The 19,154-nt window shown below is 32.8% G+C and overlaps 1 protein-coding gene across 2 annotated transcripts; it reads right to left on the reverse strand.

The window, feature by feature from the left end:
* Positions 1 to 219: 219 nt before the first annotated feature.
* Positions 220 to 18,860, reverse strand: LOC141457709 (solute carrier organic anion transporter family member 74D-like). 2 transcript variants are annotated; one of them, XM_074134920.1, is made up of 13 exons: positions 18,712 to 18,860; positions 9,327 to 9,574; positions 7,103 to 7,339; positions 6,562 to 6,759; positions 5,354 to 5,494; positions 5,114 to 5,266; positions 4,854 to 5,018; positions 4,204 to 4,399; positions 3,447 to 3,588; positions 1,477 to 1,664; positions 919 to 1,022; positions 508 to 609; positions 220 to 412 (listed from the first exon to the last, which is right to left on the reverse strand). In XM_074134920.1, exons 1-13 carry the CDS (start codon positions 18,756 to 18,758, stop codon positions 285 to 287), a joined length of 2,049 nt encoding a protein of 682 aa, XP_073991021.1. In that variant the 5' UTR covers positions 18,759 to 18,860; the 3' UTR covers positions 220 to 284. The 2 variants fall into 2 exon arrangements, with proteins under 2 accessions (XP_073991021.1, XP_073991022.1); XM_074134921.1 differs by lacking the exons at positions 220 to 412; positions 508 to 609 and adding an exon at positions 624 to 673.
* Positions 18,861 to 19,154: the final 294 nt, after the last annotated feature.

Raw genomic sequence — 19,154 nt, forward strand, 5'->3', positions numbered from 1 at the left:
TGCCCCTCCAGGGTGCTCCACCAGGTGCTCACTTAATCCATTACAGAATAGGCTATTAGTTCTAATTACCATTCCCAGTGATAGATTGAAGAAAATTATCGGGTTGTGAGAGAGGATCCCCTAGCAACAAACTATATTTGAGAAACAAGGTTCTGAGATATACCTTGCAAAATCACGTGTCCCTTTTGTCCTTGTCAAAGTCATTGATAAGAAACAATATAACGATAATACTTAAATATTATTTATTAACAATTATAATTCATATAAAAAAGAAATTTATTTATTTATTTTTTTATTTCTTTTTCCTTTTCATTATTAACACCTTCCATTTCTAGTTCTTCATCAAATATCTTCAAATCTTTGACGTAAAACCAAACTCCTAGATCAAATAATGTTCCAACGATCACTAAACCTAAAACGGAAGTAACATTGTTAATAATGTTTAACTATTTATTATGCTATGTCGTGACAGATTCTATGAATTAGAATATTAGTTTCATTAATTACCTGCTGCGGTGAAATTCAGAATGTATCTAAGAGCTTCGCCATTGTACAGCCAACAGTTTCCAGTCCCGGAACATGTCTTTCCCCAGACAAGACAAGTGGTATCTGTACAGAATTGAATCACAATATCACCTTTAGACCATTCCAACTTTGCCAGATGATATGCTTCCTAGGATGTGGCAAAGGATTATTTGAAGAGTCACAACACATATTACTATTGACAAAAATAGGTGATTCAGAGATCAACTCTTTAGAAAAGAATTATCATATTCTGTCCAAGAGCGTAGACTTTCCAGCCATCATATAGAATCTCTAATCTCACCTTCACTAACTTAGTAATACTTGAACATAATCATAGTGTTGTCCATACAGATATAAAATAATTTTAAGTAAAAATATTGGTAGCCTACTAACCAATAATGTAGCCGAAAAATATAGGCGATGGTATAAACGCAAACATGCTCATCAACATCATGCCAAAACCTATTGCTACTGGTTTGTCATCTTCATCCACACATCTGAAATAATACGTACCATTTTACAGCTGGTTAACTGATCAATACCTGCATTAGACCATTAGAAGTTTAATAAAATTAAGGGTTTGCCTTAACTATTACATTCGTTAGAAAGGTTTTCAATGAAAACTAATTTCATTTTATTCTAATTTTTCTACATAGAAGGAAAATTAAAATTTTGAAGCAGGGATGGTATTATCATTTCTGCCAAGACTTCCCCAATCTTTTCCTTTGCTCCAAATTAAAATGAACAATAATGGCGTTCATTGTTCGAATGTTGATGTTTCTTAACGCTTTTATACTACCTGGCATTTATTACATTACAATATTAAAGGTGATTCTGTGTATAAAACTTCTAGATGTAACGATTAACATCTTTGTATAAAGCTCATTTTTATTTAGGCCACCCATCATTGAAATTATATTAATTACTTAAATTTTCTCAGCCAATGCTCACCTAACAGAAACTAGAAAATTCGAAGCTCGTCCTGTTGCGCCGGAAAATTTTAATAAGCACACTACTGCTAGAAATATGTAGAATTTTGTAGTACAATCGATAGGGCAAGGTCCTGGAGTTGCAATGGCCGGCAGAGGAGCTCCAGTTTCGCTTGTCATGTTTTGTACACACGAACAGTCTGTAAATATCTGAAAGAATTACATTTATTTTTATTATTATATATATTTTTCTAAAATTAAGACAGTCCACGGAAGAGTTCATTGAAGCCTAGTTTTTTTCTCATGCTACTCTGTAAGCTGTAAGAGGCTTCTAGAAATGGGAAATGTACGTCCCCGGAGTCCCCGCGAGAGAGTCCATTAATCTAGCTTTTTATAATATTAAAAGAGATTACAAACATATAAATTTACAACTTTTATTTGAAAAATAAAAGATAATTTGAACATAATTCATAACATGAACTATGTTTCATATTTTGAACAAGAAATAAATTCATGGTCAGAAACCGCAAGAATTTTGTATCTTAATACTTGCATTCTTGAACGTTTTATGTCTTGAATAAGTTTCTTGACCTTTGATCAGTCAAAAGCAATTAGAGAGTGAGAAGGCAAACTCTTTATCAAAATTAAAATTTATAATTAACCCAATTTCATTATTAAAATTATATAATTTTAATTTAATTTACTTTATGATGACCTATTACAAGTTATTTTTGTATCTTAAATTAAACTCAGTTTATTGTCTACAAGAGGTTTGTTTTGAAGTTGCAATTGGTTTTAATACGTTTACACATATCTTTATTTTTTAAAAGCAGTATAAGTAGTAAAACTGTATAAAAATTTATTTTATAATTCGCAATTGAGTACGAGAACAAAACAGACACTGTTTGCTGAGTTCTGAAAAGTGGAAATTAAATCTTCGATAAGAAGCTGTAAAATATTTACGACAAACCAGCATTAAAGCATTATCTTTATCCGGGAATTGAAGAAAATACTCGTAATGAGTCAATCAATAAATCAATTAGAAACGTTTCGTTTCAACAGAAGCATTCTCTTAGTTCTCTCCTAAGGCTGTCACAACCTGATCCACTTCTGAAGTTCATGAGAAGAAAGTACAGGTGTTGCTTGAAAAGTGGATAAAAAATGTATGCTTAAGATTAAGTTTGTAGAGTATGAAGAGTTTTTGAAGATAATTGCAGCAGGTGCAAAACTGTATCAGTATTGGTAGTAAAAGAAAGAAAGGTAGACGGCTAAAATGAATGAGGGAATCAAAGAGGAGAAGTCCTTCTCTGGAACAGCAACGCCAGACACAGAAAGTGCTGGAGGTAGAAATGCGAAGATGTTAAATTGACCATAGAGGACTGAATCGAAGACTGTAACTCCTGAAGTTCTAGCGAAGGCCTATATATTTCCAGATAATTGACTGAATGAAAAGAATCCATTTCTAAACTGGATAAATTTAAAATTTATATTAGAGAGTCATGTAAAGGTGTTGTACTTCATAAAGAGAGACTAGTTCCAGTAAAGCTGGCTAAGATAATTAGGATTTCCTTTGAAGCAAGCGTAACTGTACGGAAGAACCAATCTAATATTAAAGAATTTAATGAAAAGTAGATAAAGAAGAAGTGGAAAAGGCCCTGATTTTACCGCAAAAGAGGAAGAAATTATGAGTTAAAGACCTATCAGAGTATGTAATTATTTTGATAGATCTAAAGAGGTCCACACGATGGCATTACTGCTCAAAGCATTTTAGACTGTGTCGCTTTGTTTATTTTTTATTCTTTTTATAAATTCGTAAAAAAAAAATTGTATTCTATATTGCTAAAATTCTAAACACGTAAAAGAAGAGTAGCAATAACATTTAAACACATGATGCTTTGTACATACTTCTGCTGGTAAATTACGGTAGATTTAAATAAAAACATTTACTTATAAAATTTGGCATTAGTTCCAATTTATTATTTGCACGTTCACCTTTGATCCATTCGAGAGGAGTTGATAATTCCGACATCCAGCATGACATGGTGAAATAAATGATTCTCCGTTGGCGCACACAGGTGAATATTTAACATAATCGCAATGGCATTCTTCATTACACGGTTGATTCGAGTTAAGCCTGTAAACAGGTAAACAAATTTTGGTTTGGCAGCTTGAATATTTAAAAAAAATCAGGTATTCTCAGCCTAAGCTGGTAAAAATACGGTTTGTCTCAATATTAAATTTTCTTGGAATCATTTCATTAGATAGAGGATAAACATGCTCAGGACACAACCACTTCTGGTTGAAGAAGCTGAACTACTCAGGTTATACTAAAAGGAAGGGCAAAATCTGATCTGTACCTCGATGTAGTGCTCTGCACGGAAACTACTCAAGAGAGCAGGTTTCAGAGACAATTGCCATCCAATGCCATTTTACACTCTGGTTGAGAGGTGAGCAAAGGGAGCCATCCTCATATCCTGGGAAGTTGTTGAAGGGAAATACTTTACTGCAGATCCTTGATGTTACCACAGGTAGAAAGCGAAGTAATATAGTAATGCTTACTTTTCATATAGGGTGTCTTGAGCAGAGGCGACTTGCAGCAAACATATATTACTACTAAATTCTCGTATAAACATATAAATAATTCTCATTCACCCTATCATAGAAAAAGAATGTTCACTCCTTAATATCTCTCCAGCTTCTACTGACTTGAGAGAATCTTCTTCAGAGTATCTAACGAAAAGTTACTTACTCTCCAGACTGTAGAATCACTCCTTTTGGCTCTTTGGTTGGACAACCGAGGAATGCATATGAAATTAAGCCCACTACTGAAATCGCTCCAACAATTACATTCCATAAGGCCAATGGTCTCGCTCGTGGCTTAAATTTCGTGATCACCAGACCGCTGATCAGTATTCCACAGGCTGAGAAGACTAGTCCAACCGTACCTGTAAATTAGTTTTAATTCAGTAAAGATTCCTTAACTTAACACTTATAGAGAATCAACAATTATATTAAGAGCTTATTAAATATCAAAGAATTGATAAATAAAGAATGATACTGTTCCAGAATTCGAAAAGTAGAAGACTAAACAAATTGGCAGACTTGAAAAGTTTGAAAGGGAAAAAAATCCTTTATTTAGAATGAATTAGCACTAAACTTTAATACTACGCCATATCTTAATTTCATTCCTAAATCTTTTGTCACACAACACAGTTTGTTCTGTGTATTCCTATCCCCATCATTTATTGAGTAATTTCAAGAAGATGATAATTAATGCAGGTGACTATAAAAGACAAAAACAATAACCTACCATAAAAACACTACAGCTTCCTTATTAATCTTTTAGTAAAAAATAAAATAATAGTTTATTATTTAGTTACACAATATTGAAAATGTTACCTGTAATTAGACTTGCACTTGATGCTGATTGCTTGTACATTATTTCAATGTATTTTGGCATAAATATCCAGTAAGGCATGTAGCCAAGGAAATAGAAAATGGCAGCAAAATTGTTGCACATCAAAGTTGGGTTGCTAATTAGTCTCTTGAAAGTTTTAATCATGTCTTATGGAAAAAAAAAATGTCATTTTATTAAGCATTTAGGAAACTTATTTTGTTTTTAATTTGAAAAAACAAAACATCATCCACAGAGGTTTTACCTGATAAAGATGCTGGCATTTCAGCTTCTCTTTTTTGTTCTTGGCCTTTACTTCTTTCTTGAGCCTTTCTGACTGCAGCCCTAGGAAGAGTCTTTGGAAATAAGCCAAGAAGAGATGCAAATACAAACATAATTGCCGCTAAAAGTAGCCATCCTATAAAAAAAAATAAATTAACAACCACTTTTAGTTGATTTAGTTTTAGTTTGGTAATATAATATTATTTTCAAATTTTATCCTGACCTGCCCACCAAGCGCCTAACCATCTTGGATCTTGGTTAGTTATTTTTGGTGTTAAAGTTGGGGAAATGTAAAATTTCAGGCAGAGTGATGCCAGGGCATAACCAATGGCTGGACCAAGCATTCTTATAAAGTAGGAGAAACCTGTAAGTGTTAAATTAAACTGGGCTTAACTTTAAGCAAATTAATGGAACTTAAACAGCTTTCCAAAAACATATAATTTTTGCTTTTCTATCGGCCACATTTTATATTATACTAGCATCCTACATTGTGAGTTTCAGCAGAAAAATTGGCGACATAATATCCCCAACATTTAGATACATTTTTGATAATATTCATCAAGAATGCTTTTGCTGTGTGTAGAGTTCTATTCAATGGACTGAGGACTACGGCAACGCAGAACAACACTCTCCCGAAAGTTTTGCTAAAAAATGTAAAATATGAACTTGATAGAAAATCATAATATCTCGCACTCATTGGCCTGTAACGGAAGAAATATTTATTTACACATTCTTTTACTGCAAGATGGGAAGCAAACTTCTAGTCGAAGGATACTTCCTCCCTGAGGAAATGTATCGCAAGACTGCTTAATACAATAGCAAGAAAAGAGAAAGTAATTGCGACTATCAAAGCAATAAATTTTAATTTTAAAGGTTTCTGAATACCCGCTAGGATTAGCGACCTTAACGGTTTACCAAAGAAGAGTAAATCAGTGCACAGCAAACCCACAGTATTAGTTCTAAAGGACAGGTCTTTAGACCGAATTAGGGCTGTCCGAAGTGCAAAATTTGGACGCTCAAAACGAAGGCAATGATATTCACAGTAAGAGATCTGATTTTGACATTAAGATTTCTGAGAAAACTGATCTGTATAAGACGCTGCTATCATGTCAATGTTTTGAAATATATCATTCTCTACGCTTATCTATCAACATAACTTCAATCAATGACTAATTTCGTACAGTATTGTAGGATGCTAATCCTAAAACATGCAATAATATAATTAGTTTTAGGGAATCAGATTAATTCAATCCGAAAGATTTATAGTTCAACTGTTCATAACATTCCTTAAAACTAGATACATACTAATTCAAAATATATTTAATTAAAACATTAAGTGATTATACTTTGAAAAGCCGAAATGAATTATTGAGTTGTAAAAGGATATGAGTATATAAGACTCATACTTTAAGTTGAAATATTAATACTTACTTACTAGTGCTGGTGTTTTAGATCTTTTAATATTGTCATCCATATAGGAGACGCCGAGTGTGTAGTATAGCGATCCGCCAATACCAGAAATAAGTTGTGCCAAGAAGAATAAAGCCTGCGGTGCGAAATTACCTTCGTTTGAATCGCATTTCACTCCAACTTCAGATGTTTGACATAGCATCTGCCGGTTATGTCTGTCTATCACATTACAAAACAAGTTTATATCTACAATTCAAATATTCCTATTTATGGATTGAAATTTTAGGAAAGAGAATTAGAACAATTAGCGAGAGCAGAATGGAACTTTTGATATTTAGTCTTGGCGAGTTACATAGTGAACGAAAGAGATGTTGAGGTTGTTATGAAGAGGAAAGATAGTCAAGTAGAAAAAAAGGGTGCATTACTTGTCCTAATAGTTCTAATTAAATTGCCTGTTCAGTTCCTAGAAAGTTAACAGATTGCCAAATCAAACTTAACTTAAATTTCACTTCTTCATTAAGAAAAAGTTAATACTTTAATCAATGCAAACGATAAATCGTACCCAAGACATCTAACGTTGTGTTCATATCCAGATATGAACCACCATATTCCTTGGTCAGCGAAAGTGCGTCATTTCCTGGACCATACAGCAGATGTGGTAAAGCATTCATTAAACAAAATAAAACCACTGTATAAATCCCGACAGCGATCCATCTGGGTCTATGTCCTTTACCCGCATAATAACTTAGCACTACCGATACAAACAGGGTACTTATATCGTTACCAACTGTGATGATACCTGAAAATAAAAATAAAGTTTGAAAAGTTGATTTAGTTGTAATGATAAAAACGAAATAAGCAACTTATTTAATACTAACTATGAATTTGTAATTTTTGTATATCTAATAAAAAAGATGGAAACTATGATTTCTCCACGTTTGAACAGTATCTATAGATTTAATAGTTATCAAATAGCTAATGAAAGAAACTCTGCGCTAAATGGAAATCAGGAATTCCAGTCAGGAATCATGCAGTTGATTATGAGATTTTGGGAAATATCGTAGAAGGTAAACCGTCATTCAACGTAGAACAGAAGAAATGGCTTCAAGAAATTTAATATTTTTATTTTATTTTTGAGGAAATCCATTTATAAAAACAAACCCTTTGTAAAAAAACTAACTATAACCAACTAAAACACTAATTCCTTTTATCTAGCGCGTGTGGCAAGCTATTATATCCACATTCTTTCCATAAAATTGGCGTTTTAAAGTTTGTATGGTGCATCGAAGCCTCTTAATGAGAACTTCAAGCACCATAACTGAAAGTACCTTGCACTTAAACATGTTATATGTGGTTGAGTACAATGGTTGAGTTAGTAACTCTAATGTTGAAGCTAGTTTTCTAAAATATATATTACGAATCTTTTAACACACATAAAACATTAGCAGAGTTTTAATAATTTAGTATAACAATATTTACTTTTGTCCCTCTCTAGAAAAATAGGAATATTTCTATTGTTTGACTTATCAAAGATAACGTCGAAATTTTTTTTTTATTACATTTAATATTTATATGATTTTTATTTGCTTTAACTATTTGTTTGATAAAGAGGCAAGCTAAATAATGGTTAAAATAATATAACGTAATTTTTGTAATGACTATTGTGACTTGGCACAATATCAGCTCAATTTTTAGTGGCATAATGTGGACTCAATTGAAACATAAAAATGCTTTTCTCTCCAAGTAATCTGGACACCTTCAAGCTAAAAAGGAAAAATTTCCCTAAAAAAGAAATAATGATTTTTATTTCATAAGCTGAAAGATTAAATTAAATAGAAGGGTGTCAACGAAGAGAATAAAATAATATTTATTTCTTTGGAATAAATTACCATGGGATAACTTTATTATTCTATAAAATGTTGTAACATTTTATAAAACAATATTAAACTAAATGAAAGGCCAAATATAAAATACGAAGCTGATTTGTCTTTTAGTTTCTAATTTAGGTCAAACGGAATAAAGTGAAGTGAGTACAACTCGCAATGGTCTACTTTTATAGCCGGCAAATATTATTTAACTGAACTACAAGATGGATACTAAGAAAAGCCCAGATTATAACTAATACTGATTTCACAAATTCTCATAATCACCCAGAGCCTAGAACTAAAGTTTAAAAATACTTATTTTAAAGTTTTAAATGGTGTAGCCAGTGCTATCTCTTGACAAACGGCTGTATCTAATATGAGAATAATTTAGATGGGAATTATGCCTGGTTAAATCCTATCAACTTGTTTGTTAAGCCCAAATTCATTTGGGCCGAGGATAAGTTAGTAGAAATAAAGAAATGTCTGAAGCATTGTCGTTGCAGAGGTTTTCTATTTTTCTAAATAGAAGATTAGTAAGGAGTTTTGAGTGCCTTACTGGGTTGTAGATATCATATTAAACTTGTGCTAAGTTGTAAACCAACTACAAGTTATTCATTCTGTATTTTTTTTTGTATATTTGTATCTAATTTCAATTTGTAAGATAAGTCTGTTATTTTGTCTAATACGTTTGTGTCTGCTCTATCATTTCCAAGCTTTTGAAAAAAAGTATACCATCTGCGTAAATTGCGAGAACATGAATACATACCGTCTGCGTATATTGAAATCATTTAAGTCAAATAAAAATAGATACAGATAATGTAAATAGAAAGCGATTGGAAACAGCACTCTGATTTGATTTATATTTCTCATATTTAGTACATTTTTATACCATGAATAATAATAATAATAATAATAACTTACCCATAGTTTTACTAGGTATTCGATACCTCTTTTCCAGGGTAGTAATAATACCATTAAAGTAACTATATGCGGCTGAAAATATACAGCCCAGTAGGCCGTACAGGAACACATAAGCCTTCTTGTTGGCGAACCTTTGCAAGAACTGTCCTCGTATACATCCTACACCACAGGTTGTTTCTTCAGTCAGCGGTGGTACGGCCGGGGCTTTGCCCCCGCCAAGCATCTTCTCGTCCGCCCCGGCATCGTACCTACCGTCAGACATGACTGCTTGAATACTACTATATGAAGGTGGCAATTATTGTTCACTTGCCTAATATAATGGTTTTATTAAATATTTATTCAGTTTGATATCAGAAAGAGAAATGATATAAATTTCTTTGATATAAACTATATATAAATGCAGAAAAAAAAGGTGAAGAAGACAGAGAATGGTGAGGTAAAATAAATCATAAACCATAACTGTTTACCATTTGCCCGTTTTAATTTATAACATGATGTAGATAATAATGTCTCCCAAATAATAATAATAATATTTCACCCAAACAGTTTAAAAAAAAACTTCTTGGGAAATAGTGAGAATCTTTGAATGCAAATTAAATTGTGGTGATTTTATTCTTATCGCAACTAAACTTTTTAACAAGAACTAAGAAAGATTTCAAGATTTCCTTTTCGTTTGAAAAGCTGTTAGCGTTATTTCAGGCTCTAATTTAGTAGGAGTGAGTGAGTGAATTTTGTAATCTTGGATATCAAATTTAATGGATGTGAAAAAAAGGCTGTTTTCCTGAAATATGCGTTCTTTATCCTTAGAAACTTATCCACACATGTCTTATTTTTAAACCTACAACTTTCTTATGGACCATCACAAATTATGTCTCTGAATTGAATAAAATGAAATGATAAGAAAAGTATAGAGCCTGGGAAAAAAAGTAATACTGATTTCAGTAAATAATCGATTGGAATATAGCTGGATTTGGAAGTAGAAATTACCATCTGGGCAGTGGAAGAGGGTAGTTCAGATGCAGTTAATTAACGGGATAAATACTTTGGATGGTACCTAAGAAAGTCTGGAATAGCTTGTGATTAGTTGGAAATTTTAAGCTAGTTTGGGAAAGGAAAGCTGTTTTGAAGCGATGATAACTGGTTAAGAGACCGTAGTTATATTGTACAACTTAGGTTGACCTTATTTTGAAATTCCTTTGTAAGAAAACGGGGAAAAATTGGAATCTTTATGCTTGTTTGGTGAAGGAAAGCTGTTTTGAAGCGATGATAACTGGTTAAGAGACCGTAGTTATATTGTACAACTTAGGTTGACCATATTTGGAATTCCTTTGTAAGAAAACGGGGAAAAATTGGAATCTTTATGCTAGTTTGGTGAAGGAAAGCTGTTTTGAAGCGATGATAACTGGTTAAGAGACCGTAGTTATATTGTACAACTTAGGTTGACCTTATTTTGAAATTCCTTTGTAAGAAAACGGGGAAAAATTGGAATCTTTATGCTAGTTTGGTGGAGGAAAGCTGTTTTGAAGCGATGATAACTGGTTAAGAGACCGTAGTTATATTGTACAGCTTAGGTTGACCTTATTTTGAAATTCCTTTGTAAGAAAACGGGGAAAAATTGGAATCTTTATGCTAGTTTGGTGAAGGAAAGCTGTTTTGAGGAGATGATAACTGGTTAAGAGACCGTAGTTATATTGTACAGCTTAGGTTGACCTTATTTTGAAATTCCTTTGTAAGAAAACGGGGAAAAATTGGAATCTTTATGCTAGTTTGGTGAAGGAAAGCTGTTTTGAAGCGATGATAACTGGTTAAGAGACCGTAGTTATATTGTACAACTTAGGTTGACCATATTTGGAATTCCTTTGTAAGAAAACGGGGAAAAATTGGAATCTTTATGCTAGTTTGGTGAAGGAAAGCTGTTTTGAAGCGATGATAACTGGTTAAGAGGCCGTAGTTATATTGTACAACTTAGGTTGACCTTATTTTGAAATTCCTTTGTAAAAAAACGGGGGAAAATTGGAATCTTTATGCTAGTTTGGTGAAGGAAAGCTGTTTTGAAGCGATGATAACTGGTTAAGAGACCGTAGTTATATTGTACAACTTAGGTTGACCATATTTGGAATTCCTTTGTAAGAAAACGGGGAAAAATTGGAATCTTTATGCTAGTTTGGTGAAGGAAAGCTGTTTTGAAGCGATGATAACTGGTTAAGAGACCGTAGTTATATTGTACAACTTAGGTTGACCTTATTTTGAAATTCCTTTGTAAGAAAACGGGGAAAAATTGGAATCTTTATGCTAGTTTGGTGGAGGAAAGCTGTTTTGAAGCGATGATAACTGGTTAAGAGACCGTAGTTATATTGTACAGCTTAGGTTGACCTTATTTTGAAATTCCTTTGTAAGAAAACGGGGAAAAATTGGAATCTTTATGCTAGTTTGGTGAAGGAAAGCTGTTTTGAGGAGATGATAACTGGTTAAGAGACCGTAGTTATATTGTACAGCTTAGGTTGACCTTATTTTGAAATTCCTTTGTAAGAAAACGGGGAAAAATTGGAATCTTTATGCTAGTTTGGTGAAGGAAAGCTGTTTTGAAGCGATGATAACTGGTTAAGAGACCGTAGTTATATTGTACAACTTAGGTTGACCATATTTGGAATTCCTTTGTAAGAAAACGGGGAAAAATTGGAATCTTTATGCTAGTTTGGTGAAGGAAAGCTGTTTTGAAGCGATGATAACTGGTTAAGAGACCGTAGTTATATTGTACAACTTAGGTTGACCTTATTTTGAAATTCCTTTGTAAGAAAACGGGGAAAAATTGGAATCTTTATGCTAGTTTGGTGGAGGAAAGCTGTTTTGAAGCGATGATAACTGGTTAAGAGACCGTAGTTATATTGTACAGCTTAGGTTGACCTTATTTTGAAATTCCTTTGTAAGAAAACGGGGAAAAATTGGAATCTTTATGCTAGTTTGGTGAAGGAAAGCTGTTTTGAAGCGATGATAACTGGTTAAGAGACCGTAGTTATATTGTACAGCTTAGGTTGACCTTATTTTGAAATTCCTTTGTAAGAAAACGGGGAAAAATTGGAATCTTTATGCTAGTTTGGTGAAGGAAAGCTGTTTTGAGGAGATGATAACTGGTTAAGAGACCGTAGTTATATTGTACAGCTTAGGTTGACCTTATTTTGAAATTCCTTTGTAAGAAAACGGGGAAAAATTGGAATCTTTATGCTAGTTTGGTGAAGGAAAGCTGTTTTGAAGCGATGATAACTGGTTAAGAGACCGTAGTTATATTGTACAACTTAGGTTGACCATATTTGGAATTCCTTTGTAAGAAAACGGGGAAAAATTGGAATCTTTATGCTAGTTTGGTGAAGGAAAGCTGTTTTGAAGCGATGATAACTGGTTAAGAGACCGTAGTTATATTGTACAACTTAGGTTGACCTTATTTTGAAATTCCTTTGTAAGAAAACGGGGAAAAATTGGAATCTTTATGCTAGTTTGGTGGAGGAAAGCTGTTTTGAAGCGATGATAACTGGTTAAGAGACCGTAGTTATATTGTACAGCTTAGGTTGACCTTATTTTGAAATTCCTTTGTAAGAAAACGGGGAAAAATTGGAATCTTTATGCTAGTTTGGTGAAGGAAAGCTGTTTTGAGGAGATGATAACTGGTTAAGAGACCGTAGTTATATTGTACAGCTTAGGTTGACCTTATTTTGAAATTCCTTTGTAAGAAAACGGGGAAAAATTGGAATCTTTATGCTAGTTTGGTGAAGGAAAGCTGTTTTGAGGAGATGATAACTGGTTAAGAGACCGTAGTTATATTGTACAGCTTAGGTTGACCTTATTTTGAAATTCCTTTGTAAGAAAACGGGGAAAAATTGGAATCTTTATGCTATTTTGGTGAAGGAAAGCTGTTTTGAGGAGATGATAACTGGTTAAGAGACCGTAGTTATATTGTACAGCTTAGGTTGACCTTATTTTGAAATTCCTTTGTAAGAAAACGGGGAAAAATTGGAATCTTTATGCTAGTTTGGTGAAGGAAAGCTGTTTTGAGGAGATGATAACTGGTTAAGAGACCGTAGTTATATTGTACAGCTTAGGTTGACCTTATTTTGAAATTCCTTTGTAAGAAAACGGGGAAAAATTGGAATCTTTATGCTAGTTTGGTGAAGGAAAGCTGTTTTGAGGAGATGATAACTGGTTAAGAGACCGTAGTTATATTGTACAGCTTAGGTTGACCTTATTTTGAAATTCCTTTGTAAGAAAACGGGGAAAAATTGGAATCTTTATGCTAGTTTGGTGAAGGAAAGCTGTTTTGAGGAGATGATAACTGGTTAAGAGACCGTAGTTATATTGTACAGCTTAGGTTGACCTTATTTTGAAATTCCTTTGTAAGAAAACGGGGAAAAATTGGAATCTTTATGCTAGTTTGGTGAAGGAAAGCTGTTTTGAAGCGATGACAAGTGGTTAAGAATCCGTGTTTATATTGTACAAGTTGGGTTGACCTTATTTTGGTATACATTGTAAAAAAATGGAGAAAAATTTAGAAAACTTTAACAAGTAAAATTACATAAGATCATTAAATGATATTACGTTCAATTATTTAAATTAGGATTTACTATTTCAATTGAATTCTATCATTGATTTTCGTTGTTTAATTTAGCTCTTTTATTCGTACTTCCAGTAATTATGTTTCTGATAAATTAACTAAATATTAAATTTTGTTAATAAAAGTAAGTAAAATAAAAGGAGCATAGATTACGGAAAACTGGGCAGTACAGGAATTGGTTGACTTAACTGAACTGCAGACATAATAATTATAATTATTGCCCTAGATCTCTAATGACTATTTAAATTAAGACAGTTTGAATCATAAGTACGAAATCAGTGCAAGGTTAGGTTTCGTGTCTTTTATATTAGACAGGAGAGTCAAATAAATGGTAAAAATTCCGATTTTAAAGAAAATATATGAGTTAGACCGATGAGAATATTATCCATAGTAGGTTATTAGTTATCCATAGTAGGTTATTAGTTATCCATAATAAGTTAAGCTCGTGTAGGTGTTCATACCAGAATTTAGACTGGTTTGCCAGTAAACGTCTGCATCTGTTTTTCAATAAAAAGGTTTTCCAATTAAATCTTTCCATTTTTACATTCTCCTATCACTTAGTTTTATTAAGAACTAAAACTATATGATGCAACTTTGCCTTTTTATAAATAACGTTTGAAATGAATTGCTTAATTTAATGTGTTCTTTGTCTTCACTTTAACAGTTACCTGTTGATAGTTTATCTTTAATTTAAATGAAGTTTCTATCGTTTAATAACACTATCAATTATAATTGTGATTAGAACATTAAAAGATTACTACATCTTAATTGAGCTCATTGTACGATATATCTGATCTGAAAGAATGCTCTGTCTTTAGAGGTTCTCGGAATGAATGCAACAACCTGTAAGAGCTTGGAGTTCATCCAACTATGATAATTTTTAATGAATTCTTTTTAATTTTGAAGATTAATTTGTGATTTGGGTTTGAGTCATTCTTCTGAAGTACAAAATAGTGAATTTTTTCCGCTTTTATTGAGTGAGAAGGGAAATAGTAACTTAGTAAATTTTGGAAAATAATTTTTCCAAAAGTAAATATGCTTCAAGAATAGATTTGATTAGGACATAGAGTGGGTCCTGTTCCTGATACCACAGCATTCAAGCTAAAGCGGAGATTAAGGGGAAGAGAATGAAAGGAGGAGTATTATGGGGATGGAAGGAGGAACAGCTGGAAAAGTCTTCAGGCAAGAAGTGGGAGTCACTCTACTGCAGAAGAAGGTGCCAAATACACTTTTGAAGAGGGACTTTGCTGCCATTTTTTCTCATGACTACGGAACATGATTTCCAATAGGGATATATCTTTAGAAGGGCAGCCTTTTGAATAATCTAGGTGAGCGACAACCATCTAATAATTGTCGAGAACTGTTGTGCTGCAAGGCGAAAGATAAGTTTGATTCCCACCCAAAGTTCTGGCATAGAATAAAACAAAAAATTTAAAACAAGAAAAGCATAATCTACTTAATACTGTGATAATTTTAATTCTTCGCCAACGAAACAATACAGGAGTAGATTTTATTACTTTTTAAAAAGGCAATAAACTTTTTCATTGTGACAAAACACCAGAACGAGTAATTTTCCTAATGGCTTCTCCCTATTTTTTATTTTCATTTTTTATGAAGTTGAAATTTCTTTCATTTCTACAATACTTAACAATGACATCAGAGGAGTCTGGCATGGAGATTCGTTTCAAATGTTACATTTAATACCTCATTTTATGGCTTTCCAGGTCAGAGATACGGTGATATAGTAATGATTTAGCAGAATATTTTTATTAACTAGAGCTATTAAAGAATAAATAAGAAAACCTAAGACTGGACAAGGTTAAGACGACGACGTAATGGGACATTTGTGAATATGGCGGACGAGGTCAGAGAATCCAAAGGGAAGTGGCCACTCAGCTCTTGTGTTATTGTCATTGTGTGATCATCTGTAGCTGCGAGGGGAGACTGGATTGTCATCTTACCAAGACTATAGAATCACTGCACGCGCGCACAAAAAAACACGCAGAGTGTGAATTCACCACTCATGGGTAGATATTACGAAATAATATCTTCTAGAGATTTTAACAAAGTATAATTAAATATAATTGTGTGAACGTTCGCACGACATCTATTTACTGCAATTCCCAAAGTTCTAACTAAGAAATTTTGTTCAAATCTGGCATTTTCCAACTTATTTAACTTCTTCTCACGAAATATTGTTAATAAAATCATCCATTAAAATGAAGCAAAACTAGACGGAAGTCTATCTCAACTTAGCGTCTTTGAGGGAAGTTTCATTGAATGGCCTGCAAGTTGGTAGGAAGCCAAAGCGACCTAACAACCTGACTTACAGACTGAACCCACTCCAGGTATACAGGTATCCTAAAGAATTTGAGGAGCAGAGATGGAAGCCAGCAGTAAGGGACAACCATTCTTTGGAGCTAACCATCACTTTCTCCAATGCTATTCTTAAAAATCCTCTTCCAACAGATTCTAAGAAGGATATATTCGTCTGCTACACAGATATTCAGGCTTTCCAGGTAACCTGGGATTCTACAAGCTATGCTACATCCACAACGCTCACCAGATGTACCAAGCTTGGCTGTCCAAACTTAAAATGGAGCCAAGTTTCCCAGAGAATCTTAAAAAGAGAGAACATTCAGTTGTCAGCTATAATCTCCCTAGTTTCCAAAGCATTCCCCAGATCTTTGAAAATTAGCCCCAACCTAAAAGATTGAGAGTGTTCTGTGAAAAGGGTATAAATCTTTAATAGGGAAATCCCAAGGATTGGGGAACCGGCAGATTGGAATAATAATTACTCACTAAAGAGCTAAACGTTCTTCCCCACAAAGAGAGTTTATACATATATCCTCCTCCACGGCATTTACGAATACTTTCTTGGGAGATCTAATGCCCTGCCAAGCCCGCATTAGTTGAGAAAGGCTACTTACTCCGAGGATGCGCCCGGAAGCTCTATTTATAGACACAGTCTCCCCTGGACTGTACAGCCTTCAGCACGGGTGGTGCACGGGTCTAGAGCGGCTTGGCTGCACAATTGGACATCGTTATGGATAGAACTGTATCGAGTGTTGCAATTACAGATGTATTTAGTTATGAAGAAAACAAGACATTCAAATCTAAGTCAAAGCAATAAACCAGGATGCTTAGATAAATATGATATTTAAAAACATTGTAAAGAATATGATTATTTCTTCTTATTTTTTAGCCAGTTTATTTTTTTATGGTTGTAATAAAACTCTTTTTCCAGTCAAAGTAGTTTTTTATTTATTAGCACATAATAAATATCTATTTTAAATATAAAGGTTTAAAAAAATTACGAACTGGGGCAAAAACGTTTAGGTATGCAGGGGACGACGTTTCAATATTTAATATTTATTAGGTATTAAATAATACCTAACTTTTTGTTAATTAAATTTAGATTCTGGATAGCCCTAAAGATGATCTTGTAAATCGGTATGGTAGCGAAATAAAAAATAAAATATCTGGGGCCAAAAAAGAGACTTTTTTCATTATATTCAGTAAGAGTTTATACCATTGCTACTTCACTAAAATGCAAGCACCTATATAATAGTAACAACTGAAAGAAAATTAACTCAAATGTCTGCCTTGAATTTATTACAATTCTTTTAAAACATATAAATATAAGAGTTATAGAAAGTCTAGGTTCCTAGTTAAGATTTCTGAATGGGTTCACATTTAGCAGGTAGCGTTGCCTTCTTCCTTGCAGCCAAAAGGGAGTTGTAACACAAGGAAACAAACCAAACTTTCCAGATTTCCAGGACTCCAGAAAAATAATTTTACAAAAATTCATTTCAAATAAAAATGCCAGATTAAAGTTAATATTTCCAAGTTAAGAGGCGAATCGATGCATTTGTTTTTTGTTTTTTTTACAGAAAATTAAAGAAAAAATAAAACAAGAAATGATTTCACTTAATTAAATTCACTTTCCTTATATTCAAACTAATTTTCTTGTATGTATTAAAAACAATGTAAAGCAATACTAACAATAATGCAAGAGATTGATCCAAATTAAGAATATCAATGCATCAAGCAAAATTAATATATGAAATTAGGAGGAGAGAATAAATATGCATTCCAAAAAAATGAAGAAAGATAAACAACTATGCAAGGCTCTTGGTGCTTTTATTATGCAGTGAACTGCTATAATCGTTCTGAACAATGAGAAATAAATAAAATGTAATATTTGAACAAACTCAATTTTATAAGTGGCTTTAACTAACTTTGTTAAAAAAAAATATTTACATCTCTATTTTAATTTTATTTCATGAAGTTCTCCATTATATATTCTGAGCTAATTTATGTTGCCTCAGATATCTCTTCTTAAAAGGGTATTTTTTTTTTTTTTATTTCACGTCCATTGGTTGAAATAAACCAACTTTTATCACTTATTTTGTCACAAATTTGTTTTGTCTTTTTCCAAGTTCATGCGCCAGTTTGTTTGTGGGAATTGGAGCAGTTTCTTGCATGATGATAGCAATAAAACCCTTTCATTATGTTCTTTTTTCTATGTGTTAGAAGGACATATAAGGCAAACAACTTCTCTTACTAGTTTAACACATATTTACGGGCAAGAGATAAAATGATTTGGGATATTGTATATATATATTTTATATAGGTTGTTGCAGCTTTATCTAATTAATTAATATTATTTCGTTTGTATAATAAATTATGTAATAACTTACAAATTGTCAAGCCCTTGAAATAAATACAAAATAAAAACTTAAATATTACTTTATGAAAAATATCAAAGGGTTTACTCACGTATTCTGTAGCGGTGACACGAATACGGTGCCCTTCGAGAGGGCCATCACTACGGAGATTGCTAGATCTCCCCGGGCTTGAGTTACTAACGCACAACGACTCTTTAACGTTCTCTAATACACTGAGATTAATGCAACAACTCTGACTAGAGTTCGGTGGGAGACGATTTGCTTTTATACTATAACAACTTATAGGATCCTACACATTACGTCATGGTAATAATCACCAAATAGTTAACATTATTTTCTGAATGTTGATAATATGTTCGATATTAAGTTATCAACTATTTTTTATTTGTTTACTTTATGATTTAAACAACAAAAAAAGTTTTAAATTTTTACTGCTAAATATATTTGAGTATTGGTCAATTGTTAACCCTTTAAACTTAAAAACTTCCATTTATAAAACAATACTTTCTAGAAGGGCGGGATGAGATCAGTGGC

This window comes from Rhodnius prolixus, unplaced genomic scaffold (genome assembly GCF_049639745.1).
Source record: "Rhodnius prolixus isolate KJV_2025 unplaced genomic scaffold, Rpr scaffold_5, whole genome shotgun sequence".
NCBI classification, from domain to species: domain Eukaryota; kingdom Metazoa; phylum Arthropoda; class Insecta; order Hemiptera; family Reduviidae; genus Rhodnius; species Rhodnius prolixus.